The sequence below is a fragment of the Neomonachus schauinslandi genome, chromosome 14 (genome assembly GCF_002201575.2).
Source record: "Neomonachus schauinslandi chromosome 14, ASM220157v2, whole genome shotgun sequence".
Lineage (NCBI taxonomy): Eukaryota > Metazoa > Chordata > Mammalia > Carnivora > Phocidae > Neomonachus > Neomonachus schauinslandi.
This window is the reverse complement of record NC_058416.1, coordinates 23,578,788-23,591,367: the sequence shown is the minus strand read 5'-3', so window position 1 is coordinate 23,591,367 and position 12,580 is coordinate 23,578,788. Positions and strand designations below refer to the sequence as shown.

At 36.7% G+C, this 12,580-nt stretch overlaps 1 protein-coding gene across 1 annotated transcript in view; it reads left to right on the top strand.

Annotated features, from left to right (window-relative positions):
• Window positions 1–8,345, top strand: part of ME2 (malic enzyme 2) — a 54,990-nt gene extending 46,645 nt beyond the window's left edge. Inside the window, exons 14-16 of the mRNA XM_021686364.2 lie at window positions 2,803–2,873; window positions 3,929–4,027; window positions 8,009–8,345. Coding sequence (XP_021542039.1) covers window positions 2,803–2,873; window positions 3,929–4,027; window positions 8,009–8,176 — 338 coding nt within the window. The 3' untranslated portion in view covers window positions 8,177–8,345. The remainder of the gene's footprint in view (window positions 1–2,802; window positions 2,874–3,928; window positions 4,028–8,008) is intronic.
• Window positions 8,346–12,580: the final 4,235 nt, after the last annotated feature.

Below are 12,580 nucleotides of genomic sequence, written 5' to 3'. Positions count from 1 at the left end.
TTGTGTTTATGGAGATAAAAGCCAAGCTTGAAAGATTCAGCCAAGGAACGCTAAATTGTAGAATTGAAAAATAAAATAAATTTAAGAACTCAGTGAATGAGGCTTATAGCAGATTAGACTAAAGAGAGTTAAACTGTAAGGTCAGAGGAAATGATCCAGAGACCAAAAAAAGAGAAAAATATAGAAAAACAGATATATACCTTTAATTGATACACTTTATTGTATAGTCCCAGAAGATGAGCATGAGAATGAAGCAGAGGCAATATTTGTAGGCTTCGTGGCTGAGAATTTCTTAGAACCTGATCAGTGACGTCAATACACAATATTGACGTGAAACCCATGTGGGATAAATAAAAGGAAGGCCACATCTAGGAACATCCTTGTGAGGCTTCAGCAAACAACAACAAAGAGAAGACTATGAATGCAGCCAGAGCGAAAAGATTTTGTGGGAGGGTAAATTACAGATTGCCGTGGAGTTTTCATAAGGGTGCATGTTATAAATTTTAGGATAACCACTAGAAGACTAGAAAAACTTCCCAACTATGGTGAGAGAATGTTGGGGGAGGAAATGAAATGATTAAAAAAAAAAATCCAACAGTCAAGAGTGAAGAGGAAAGGAAGGAACATGAAATAGACAAGACAAATATAAGAGGACAATAGATTTTGCCCCAGACATTTAAGCAACTATATTAACTGTAGATGGAACAAATGCTCTATTTTCTGAAATATATATATTATCTAGAGGCTGGATTAAAATAAGGAATCTATTAACCACCTGATTTCCTTCTCATCCTTGATTAAGTGGATAACTGTATTGCCCCACTCTGGCCAAAGACTGTTGGGATACTCTTTGAATGCTGTAAAACTGAGACTTTCTAGACTGGAAGACACCAGACAAAGTTGAGGAAGGAGGTGCCAAAAAGTAGGCTGATTGAAAGCCAAGTCACCACAGTGATGCTCAGAGTGGGCAAGCCCCCTCCTCATGCTCATGGCTACCAATCATTCTTTTAGTTCCTAACCCTTACATATGAAAAACACTCAAAGATTACTGGTCAGCTAAGGTAAGTCTCTTATATGAACAATTTATCTCATAAAAGAGACTAAAATAAACAAGTTAAAAAGCCGTTTAGGAAGAAGCAGGGGTTAGGTGGGGAGAAGGAAAGTTTAAAAATTATCAATATCCTCATGGAGACAAAAATATTATGTTCCAGAAACAAGACAGAATTTTTTTAAATTAGAAAACAAAAATGAGCTCTTGAAAATGAAAAGTTTGATAGCAGAAGGATTATTTAAAAAAAAAAAAAGCTGGGGAAATCACCTAAAAAACAAGCAGAGAACAAGGGATGGAAAACAAAAGAAGAAAATTAGAGGACTAGTCCAGAAAGTACAATATCAGAAAACAATTGTAGAGGGAGAGAACAGATAAGTGGAAGGAAGAAAACTGTCAAAGACTTCATGAACATTTCCCCAAACTGAAAGACCCAAGTTTCTAGATAGGAAGGGCCCCCCACTGAGTGCCAGATGTGGTATGTGAAAGTCATGCACCTCAAGGCACATCACTGGGAAACTGCAGAATATTCGGTACGAAAAAGGATCCTAATACTTCCAGAGATGCAGTGAAAAGATAATCACTGAAAAGGATCTGGAATCAAATTGGCACTGATTTCTCACCAACAATGCTGGCAGCTAGAAGGTATTGAAATAATGCCTCACAATTCTGAAGGGAAATTATTTCCAAACTAGAATTCTAAACCCAAACTATCAAATTAGTGGAAAGTAGTAAAAAAAAAAAGGGGGGGGTGGTGCTAAAGGGGAGCATCTTCAGAAAAGGAACTGAAAGGGGGGCACTACAGGAAATCGTGTCCTACCAAAAAAAGAGAGTAACAAAAAGCTAGGAAGAGGTGGGATTTAGGAAGTGAACTCAGAAAGAAACAAAGGGAATCCCCATGAACATAAGGGATTTTCCAGGATGACTGATCCAGATCTGGGATGGAGAGCAGCTGCACCAGATGGTAGCGGCAGCAGTTTCTTCTAGAGGATGAAGGAAGAGAGTACGTGAGGTGACTGAGATACTGGATGATTCAGGCAATCGAATGAGTGTTTCAGTGTGAAATAATTTTAAGTACTGAAAAAGTAAAACAAGGAGAACAGGAGAGTAACTTCAGGGAAAACCAAAAGTTATGCAGAAGGGGAGAACTAGTTATGACACGATGTTAATAATGGCTCTGCTGTGAGTAATACTCATGAAGCCATAATAATATAAACGTTGACTACTGATTGATTCAGCCAAAATGGTGCTCTAACCATACTGGAAGAAGGGACGAGGCTGGAAATGTGAAAGAAAGCCAAGTACTTATTTCCTACAGGACGTCAATCAGGAGATATACAAGCAAGCTGTTTGAGAGAGAGAAATACAAAAATAATCAGCTAAAAGAATTGAAAGTAGCTGCTTCTACAGAGCAAGAAGTGGAAGGGTTAAAGGTGGGCTGGGAATTGATGTTTCTTGTAACAAGTGTTGATGAATTGTATGCATTGCAATTTTGCTAATTGCAAAAACTAAATTGAGAAAAACCATTTCATATTTCTAAAGTTATTCTAGGAGATAAGAATTGTAACAGTTAACTAAGATCATTTGATTTTCACTCTCAGATTTCTGTTTTCTCTTGGCTGCTTTGTTTGAGGGGGGTGGCTGTCTGGGGGGTAGTGTTACCATTAACTTGCTTTAAGTCTAGGAATTTATTTGGTTCCTTTCATAATTTGAAAAGTGACCTTACTAAATAAACTATTTAAAATGTTTCGTAGGTGTGGCTTTAGCTGTTATTCTCTGTAACACCCGGCATATTAGTGACCATGTTTTCCTAGAAGCTGCAAAGGTAAATGTTTTAAATATTGTTTGGCTCTTTTATCAGGATGAATTATAAAGATGAGTGGATTTTAATTAAAAGCAGAGAGAGAAAAGGGGTTAAATCTGCCTTATGAATGGAAAGGAAGTTATTCATCTGTTGCTTTTTTGATTTGGCTATCTACTTTTGCATAAAACTAATTTTTTATCATGATTTTTCAAATGTTTGAATGTTAAGCTATGAATCCTTTCATATATATAACACATACTGTACCTGTTGTGTATATATATATCTGAAGGTAATATATTATGACAGCATAGATAAAATGTAACACCTTCATTTTTTTTAGTGGACAAATACTGGTTGATTTTGAGTGGGCTGGTCTGAGCGCCAGACTGTAATGTGAGTTTTGAAGAACTCACATTAATACAGATTTTAATGTTTATTTTCATAGTAACTGATGTAATTATGCCAAACTTTGTAGGTATTAAGTAGAATATGTCAATAAACCTTTCAGTCTGGTTATTTCTTGTTTAGTGGTGAACAGTTTTAATCTCTGCAGTGCTTTAAGCATATTCCTGCTAAAAATAAGAATTATGTTACCTGTATTTTCTCCTCCCCAAACCCCTTTTCCATTTTATTAGGTCCTTATTCTGTGTTATTTAAACAATCAAAAATAAAATGGGGAGGGTATGTGCTCTGGTAAGTGCTGTGAGTTGTGCAAGACTGTTGAATCTCAGATCTGTACCTCTGAAACAGATAATGCAATATATGTTAAGAAAAAAAAAAGAAGAAGATAGCAGGAGGGGAAGAATGAAGTGGGGGAAATCGGAGGGGTAGACGAACCATGAGAGACGATGGACTCTGAAAAACAAACTGAGGGTTCTAGAGGGGAGGGGGGTGGGAGGATGGGTTAGCCTGGTGATGGGTATTAAGGAGGGCACGTTCTGCATGGAGCACTGGGTGTTATGCACAAACAATGAATCATGGAACACTACATCTAAAACTAATGATGTAATGTATGGGGATTAACATAACAATAAAAAAATTTAAAAAATAAAATAAAATGCTGTTTTTCTCTTCAGGCTCTGGCAAATCAATTGACAGATAAAGAGCTAGCTCAAGGGAGACTTTACCCACCACTTGCTGATATTCAGGAAGTTTCTATTAACATTGCTATTAAAGTAAGTATTAATTTATACCTCTTCACATAAGTTTTAATGATGTTTCCTTAAGTAATACAAGTTTATTAGAGAGAAGTTTGAAATATTTCAAGGGTGCAAAGAAATTTTAGATCACCCATTTTCTTACTACCAAAATGTAACCCACAATATTTTTTTTTAAGATTTATTTATTTATTTGAGAGAGAGAAAGATAGCAGGGGGAGGGGCAGAGGGGGAGGGAGAGAATCTCAGGCAGACTCCCCGCTGAGCAGGGAGCCCAATGCGGGGCTTGATCCCAGGACCCCAAGATCATGACCTGAGCCAAAGACAGACACTTAACCGAGTGAGCCACCCAGGTGCCCCTGGGGGGCACCACCCACGCACCCTTAAAATTATTGTGGTATGTGGGTGCCTGGCTGGTTCAATCAGTAGAGAGTGCAACTTGATCTAGGAGTTGTAAGTTGATGTAAAGATTACTCAAAAATAAAATCTTAAATAATAATTATTGTGGTATGTATAATGTGTATTATTTGAAACTATATGTTTCCCATTATTATGGTTTTTCAGTATTTTCATATCTGTTTAAATTGTGCATTCTTTAGGATGAATTTTTCTATCAATTTTTTAAATTCAAAGAAAACCCTGCATCTATGTATGAAACTATCAGACTTATAAATTAATGAAATTGAGTCTTGGGGACTGGCTCTTCCCTCCCCACCAGTACCTCTTCCCACTCAGCGCAGTCTGTTTCTTTTTGTAAGTCAAAATAATTTTGTTGTTTTCTTCTCTAAACGTCGTATGTTGCTTAATACTTATTTTCCTAGATATTTAAAATTTTTTTGTTCTTTTTTTTAAATTTAATTTAACTTTATTATGTTGTATTAGTCACCATACAGTACATCATTAGTTTTTGATGTAGTGTTCCATGATTCATTGTTTTCTAAAATTTTTTTGTTCTTTATAATAAATGAAGATTTTTCTTTCCATATCTGTTTCCTAACTTATCGTTTCTGGCATATAGGGGAGGTATTAATTTTTATGAATTTACTTGATAACTAGTTTGTTGAGCAATCTTAACTCTTTTAATTAACTCTTTTGGAATTTTGAGTTTTGAATCATTTGCAAGTAATTTTTTTCTTCATTTTTTATGTATTGCTCTTTTTTTCCCCTTTAAGAGGAGTTTTAAGCAACTTAGTTGATAAGGGCATCCTTGTATTTTAATACTAAATGTGATACTGGCTTTTGGTTGAAATAAATATTTTTTTATCTTTTTAAAGAAGTAATCTTCATCCCTAGTTTACTAAAATTTTCTTAAACATCAGGATTAGATGTAGAATTTATCAACCACATTTTTGACTGTATGCTGATGATCATAAAATTTTTACCCCTTTGACTATAAATATTGTTGCATTATTTTAACACTCATAAACTAAATAAAGATTGGGGATTAGAGGATGATATATTTAAGAAGTAATAGCCAGGGGCGCCTTTGTGGCTCAGTCAGTTTGGTTGAGCATCTGACTCTTAATTTTGGCTCAGGTCATGATCTCAGGGTCATGAGATCAAGCCTCATATCAGGCTCCGCACTTGGTGGGGAGTCTGCTTGAGATTCTCTCCCTCTCCCTCTGCCCCTCCCGCCACTCACACACACTCTTGCCTGCTTTCTCTCTCACTCAAATAATCTTTAAAAAAAAAAAAAGAAAGAAAGAACAGCCAATCCAGGGGCACCTGACTGGCTTAATCAATGGAGCATGTGACTCTTCATCTTGGAGTTATGAGTTTGAGCCCCATGATGAGTGTAGAGATTACTTTAAAATAACATCTTTTTTTTTTTTTTTAAGATTTTATTTATTTATTTGAGACAGAATGAGAGAGAGAGAGAGCACATGAGAGGGGTGAGGGTCAGAGGGAGAAGCAGACTCCCCGCCGAGCAGGGAGCCCGATGCGGGACTCGATCCAGGGACTCCAGGATCATGACCTGAGCCGAAGGCAGTCGCTTAACCGACTGAGCCACCCAGGCGCCCCTAAAATAACATCTTAAAAAATAAATAACAGCCAATCCAGTTGAGCTGGAATCTAAAGTATAGGTAGGAAAATGGCATAAGACGGGATTTGCAAGTTACCTTCAGGCCAGCTTATACAGACACACAAATGCCAGGCTAAGGAGTCTAAATACCTTACTGTTGCAAAACAACTGAGGATTTTAGAGCCCAGAACTAGGATGAAAAGAGCGCAGTCTTAGACTCATACTACATTTGGGACAGATTTTGGAACATATCAGTCAGTTGGGAGGTTACCGGTGTGTCCAGATGAAAGGTCATATGAAATAGGAGATACCTGTGCTTAGGGGTTGGTACAGGAGTGTAGCCGCAGCATCATGCCTCTTCTCCCTTCCCCAGGGTAGAGAATTTGCTTCTTCTTCATTGGCTTAAGGTTTTCCTTTTTAAGAGCAAGGGATCAGGAGACTAGGCAGTGCTTTGTTTCTGTCCCTCACCCCATCCCACAGCCAGTCAGCATCTCTGATCTCATGCTTTGCCCCAGCCTTTTCTGTGTGTACAAATATGTTTCTTGTAATAGGCTAGAAAATAATTGAAACACATTTTCATCACAAAATACAGTAAGGTTGAGTCCCTGGAATGAAAGCTTATTTTTAATAACCTTCATTTTTTGGTTAAATTTTTTTCTTAGAAAGCTGAAATAAACTTTTATAGTGGTTACCAGTTGAAATGGGAATTGGAGGGGCGTCTGGGTGGCTCAGTCGGTTAGGCGACTGCCTTCGGCTCAGGTCATGATCCTGGAGTCCCTGGATCGAGTCCCGCATCGGGCTCCCTGCTCGGCGGGGAGTCTGCTTCTCCTTCTGACCCTCCCCCCCTCATGTGCTCTCTCTCTCTCTCTCTCATTCTCGCTCTCTCAAATGAAAAATAAATAAAATCTTTTAAAAAAAATGGGAATTGGAGTAGGAAGAGAAATGCATTAATTGTTTGAATTTTTTTAATCATGCGTTACAGTATTTTTTTTAAGTTAAAATGAAACCATAACTTGAGAATTTACTATATAATAGGCACTGTGCTATCCTGTGAGGAAGCTTTCTGTACTACCTCATTTTACATCAAAACTGAGGCTCAGAGAGGGTTTATCCTCATCACCAGTCATGCTTTGTGTGGCTTGCTTACAAATATCGGAAAGCCACTCAAGCCAAATGAGGTGGGAAGTAATCTGGCTTAACTGTTTCGGGCCTGGGATCTATAATCTGAATGCTTTGGGTTTGAGACACAGCTCTCATTCAACTATCTTGGGCAAGTTAGTTACCTAAACTCCTCATACTTTGGTGTCCTCATATGTAAACTGAGGATAATACTACCAGTACTTACCTCATAGGATTCGTGCGAGGATTAAATGAGCTGTACATGTAAAACACATGGAACATGCCTGGCACTCCATGGTGGTGGTGGGGAGTTGCCGTGTGTAGGTCCCAGCCCCAACTTTACTGGACCTTGTAGTTCTGGTGTCCAACACCTGATTTATAATAATTTCTGTGTCTCTTAATCCAAATTCTAGAGCAAAAACACCTGGCTCACATTAGGTTAGGTTTTCACCCCAGTCCAGTCATCTGTGGGTAGGAAATAAACTCTCCTACATGCTACTTGAAAGTGGGGGAAGGACATGGGCTAGGCAGGTCGCCCAAGTAGGGCTATTTGACTGACACAAAGTAGAGCTTAAAATTGTTTGTTAGGTTGAAGTATTAAGGAAATGCCAATAATGGGGGGGGAGGGGCTTTAAAACACATCAAATTTATGGTGAAATTGCAGATTATTTTTATTTCATCTTTCAAGTTTTAATAGTTTCCAAATGTTTTGAAATGAGTCAAAGTAATGTTATTTTTTTTTTAATTTGAAAAAAGAAAAATGTCATTCTTCTAAATTCACGTCTCTGGGTTTTAATAGTACTTTTTCTCTCAGGTTAATACTCAGAGCCTATGCAGTCATCTTATTTATTTTTCAGGTTACAGAATACCTGTATGCTAACAAAATGGCTTTCCGATACCCAGAACCTGAGGACAAGGCCAAATACATTAGAGAAAGAATATGGCGAAGTGAATATGATTCCCTGCTGCCAGATGTGTATGACTGGCCAGAATCTGCATTAAGCCCTCCCCTGATAACGGAATAGAGGCACACCCACTGAAAAATACTTTCCATGCTTCAGGGAACCCCCTCCTTTTTTCTTTTCTTTCTTTTTTTTTTTTTTTTTTTCAAAAAAAAAGATAAATTTTTCAAATTTTTTGTTTTTTTCTTTTTTTTTTTTCTCCCCCATTTTTTTTTTTATTTTTTTTTTTTTTTTTTCATGAATCTGTACTTCCATAGAGGATCAATGTGTTGGCTACATTGTGAATGCCCACCAGTACCCCGCAATCAAATAACCATAATGCTTTTCTTCTGATTTGTAGCTCATAACACATCAAAGAGATGTTACAGATGTATTTGTAAATGTCTTTACTTGTGCTATTGTTCATGCTTGCCAAAGTATTTGCTATTTACTACTACAGTAATTAAATCTTCTCTCCCCAGCTCTTTTAGGGCTACTAAAATAGAAATTGACTTCTGTGGATATGAGTATAGAATTTTAAGAAGCCAAATTTAACCAGATTATAAGGACAAACTGTCAGTATCTAAAAGTTCTTTTATTTCAGCCTCATTTTATCTTCATGCTCTGAAATTCCTTTCCAGTTGATAAATATAGAGAAATGCAAAAAATCTACCCTGTTATTTATTTTCTGGACCTAAATTGAGGCTTAACTATAATACCATGAGAGAGAAATGGGAAGTACTGCTGTCTTTAGAGAAATAAACAAAATAGTCATTGTTTTCAGCAGTGTATAAAAATCCTAGTGTAACTTTTTTATTTAATAAAGGTAATATCTTAAATTTAATTGCTTCAATTAATGCGATTTTATTGTCCAACTAGAAATTTAGATTTGCTTATTATGAAAAACACCTATTTTCATTTTATTTCTAGATGATTCAAAGGAGGGGATATAATATATAAATTATAACTGACATCATGTGACTTTTAACAAATTAGTCCTGTTTCACATCTGAATGAAGCATATTTAACTAGAGAGGCTATCCCCCCTATTCCAATAGTGGTGCTCTTTATTATTTGGATAATTTTGGAATGTCTTTATGATACATTCCTTTGAATACCATTAGTGACAACTCTTTCCACTGAAGATGAATTTAATTTTCTGAAACCACCAAATTTCATTTAGAGCTAAGTGGGGATGAATAAGGTAGGTGTGCAGAACAGGAAATGCCATTTTTAATCCCAATAAAATGGGTAACAATTGGCCAGTGAGACCAGTTTTCTTTTTTTTTAAAGATTTTATTCATTTGAGACACAGAGAGAGCATGAACCAGGGGGAGAGGCAGAGGGAGAGGGAGAAGCAGGCTCCCCGCTGAGTCAGGAGCCTGATATGGGGCTCGATCCCAGGACCCCGAGATCATGACCCAAGCCGAAGGCAGACGCCCAACCATCCGAGCCACCCAGGCGCCCCGAGACCAGTTTTCTTATGACTTATGTATCAGAGAGTTCTAAAGGAAAACCCAAAAGTATTTGGAGAGTTAGTAGTATTACTTGATATGTGCCTAACAGAATTGCTTTGAAGGAACAAAAACTTATTTTAAGTGCTTATTCTAGAAGATTAACTACAAAAAGTTATTCATAGCTACATGTAAGGGTGCACATTATTTGGTATTTCTCTCCACAGTCCTTGATATGTTAGATGTGATATTCTGTAGGGGAAAAAGGACATCATTTATATGTTCATATGTCCTTCTATGTATAGGTAGAGATTGATTCATACTAATTTTGAATATAATTTAACATTTTAAGAATGCTTGAAATGGCACTGCCATTTGGAGTATTTTAAAATGCAATTGATTAATCCATTTAACAGATGAGTAAAGTCAGAAGTCTGTTATATAAATCTGTTTTATAAAATAAGCAACCAGGTCACTATTTGTTTCTTTTAATTAAAAGTGAAAGGTTTATGTTTTTCATGTTACCTTTGTCAAAACAAAATCACCCCCCAAAATACTCTCTTGACTTGAGTTTAACATTACAAGTATAATAATTACAAATCCTGTTTTTTGCTTAGTGCTTACTGAAGGCAGGACCCTATGCTGAGTTAATGTAATTTTACTAAGATGTTTGCTTAGTAAATATGTCTGGTACAGTCTTTATGGAAATTATATTTTAAGGAAAAAAAGCCAACTGGCATAGAGCCTGCTTATTAAAATAAGACAGAAATCATATATTCATATATATATATATAACCAGTAATAAACTGGTTGGTAAATAACACATGAGAATAGGTGGCTTTTAATGAATACATATTTATCTGGAGAAATAAGATATATTTACACATACTATATGAGATATATAATAAATAGAATATTTGTTAATATATATTATTATAATATATATATATAATGTATATTTATTAAAAGCCACCTATTCTCACATGCTATTTACCAACCAGTATTTTACCGACCACGTAACAACTATTGGATGTAAATCGAAGAAAAAATTTAAGAACACAGGCAGGAGCTACCAGCATGGTGGGAAGGGGTTGGAGGCATTATGGCATCAGATTGGAAAAGAAACAAACATTCAGATCTTCTACGGAAATTTTTACCAAGCAAGAAGGTAATTATTTTTAAAAACAGCAATGGAGAGAAATTTTCATTCTTTTGAATAGAGAAGAGATTCTGTAAGGTTAGTCTGTCAGAAATTACTTAGTAGGGGAAACTGAGAACACATGTCCTCATCTGGCACCAGCCCCCATGGTGTGAAAGAGACTGGATGAGTTGTGGGGTAAGGTTTATTGACTTTAACATTTGGTAACATGTTAAAGATTTTGGTTAAAATCTTTTTTAAAGGATGGTTTCTTAACCAGGAAGTTGCTTCAGAATCACCCTGAAGCTTCTTTAAAATGCATATGCCTCTACCTCCTTCCAGGCCCCCTGGGCCCCCAGGGGCAGAGCGCTGGCAGGTGTATTTTCAGCAAGTTCCCAGGGGACTCTGACGCACAATTCCCCTGCCTCTCATTTGCTGCCTTAAAGTGGACATCCGAATCATCCGGAGAGCTGATTACTCCTCGCGATGTAGTGGGTCTGGGGTAGAGCCTGAGAGTCTATATTTCTTACCACCTCCCGGGTGGTGTCCAGGCTACTTGCACAGGGAAGGCATTGAGTACTGAGTGTGGTGTGCAGTTTGTCTAGTGCTCATATAGTATATACTTTATATGAAAAAGATAAATTATGTTCTTATATAGAATTGGTTTCATCTGTTTTTCTTATGTCTAGTTTTTATGGGATGTTTATAGGGACAAAAATACAGAACTTTTAAACAGATTGCTCTGAAAATACATGACTAGAATACTGTTCAGGTCTCAAGTAGAGTTTTTAAATTTACTTATTAAGGGCGCCTGGGTGGCTCAGTTGGTTGAGCGACTGCCTTCGGCTCAGGTCATGATCCTGGAGTCCCGGGATCGAGTCCCGCATCGGGCTCCCTGCTCAGCGGGGAGTCTGCTTCTCCCTCTGACCCTCCTCCCTCTCATGCTCTCTGTCTCTCATTCTCTCTGTCTCAAATAAATAAATAAAAAATAAAATCTTTAAATTTACTTATTAAGTAAAACCTAGCAACCCGTTTTCATTTTTGAAAAGGTTCACTGTCAAATGGATAATTGTTTCTTCTCTACTGGTTGTCTTTTAATATGACTTACCCTATCCTTTGTCTTTTCTTTCTCTAAAATTACCAGCTTCTGAAGAAGTAAGATTCTACATTCTCCTTTGCAAAGGAGTTGCTAATGAATTAAGATCAAAGCATAATTATTGAGGGGTGTGGAGCATTATTTACTGCTTTCAGATAACTGAGAAGGCCCAAAGGGGTTAGGGGAGTGGGAAAGCCTTGCCTTCATCCAGATGTTCTGTAGCTTTTTTCCCAAGCCCATTCAGTATCCCTCAAAGAGAACTTTATATTCTTGAACAGTTCCAGGGTTCTGGTGGATTCACCAAAATGGAATCAGCTCTGCCGAGCATAAATAACACTTAAGAACATTCATGTAAATATCAAAGCTCTCTACTGGGATTCTATTTAAAGGAACTATTATAAATAATGAAATAGCACCAATATCATATTTCCATTCAAAACAAGACCACACATGTTCAGGTGCAGGCACATTGCTGACTTTATAGAAAACACAGATTCATTATCTACTTTGGTTCTCAATTGATGTGTGATTTGCACCTGAATGTGCACCTAAATACTAAAATGAAATAAATTCTCTCCAGCCAAGCTAAATAAAGTAACATTTAATATTTAAAATATTCAAGATAATTTGACTACAGAAAACTTCCCCCTCATCTGAAATGAGGTTGTTTTAATATTAGCAGAGAAAAAGCTCAATGCTTTGTTTCAAATTTTAATAAATTCAACAGGGCCTAATTAGGACATGACTCTTACTTATTGCATAATTATTGCCGGGGTCTTCTCAAGTAAACTGGTGATTAG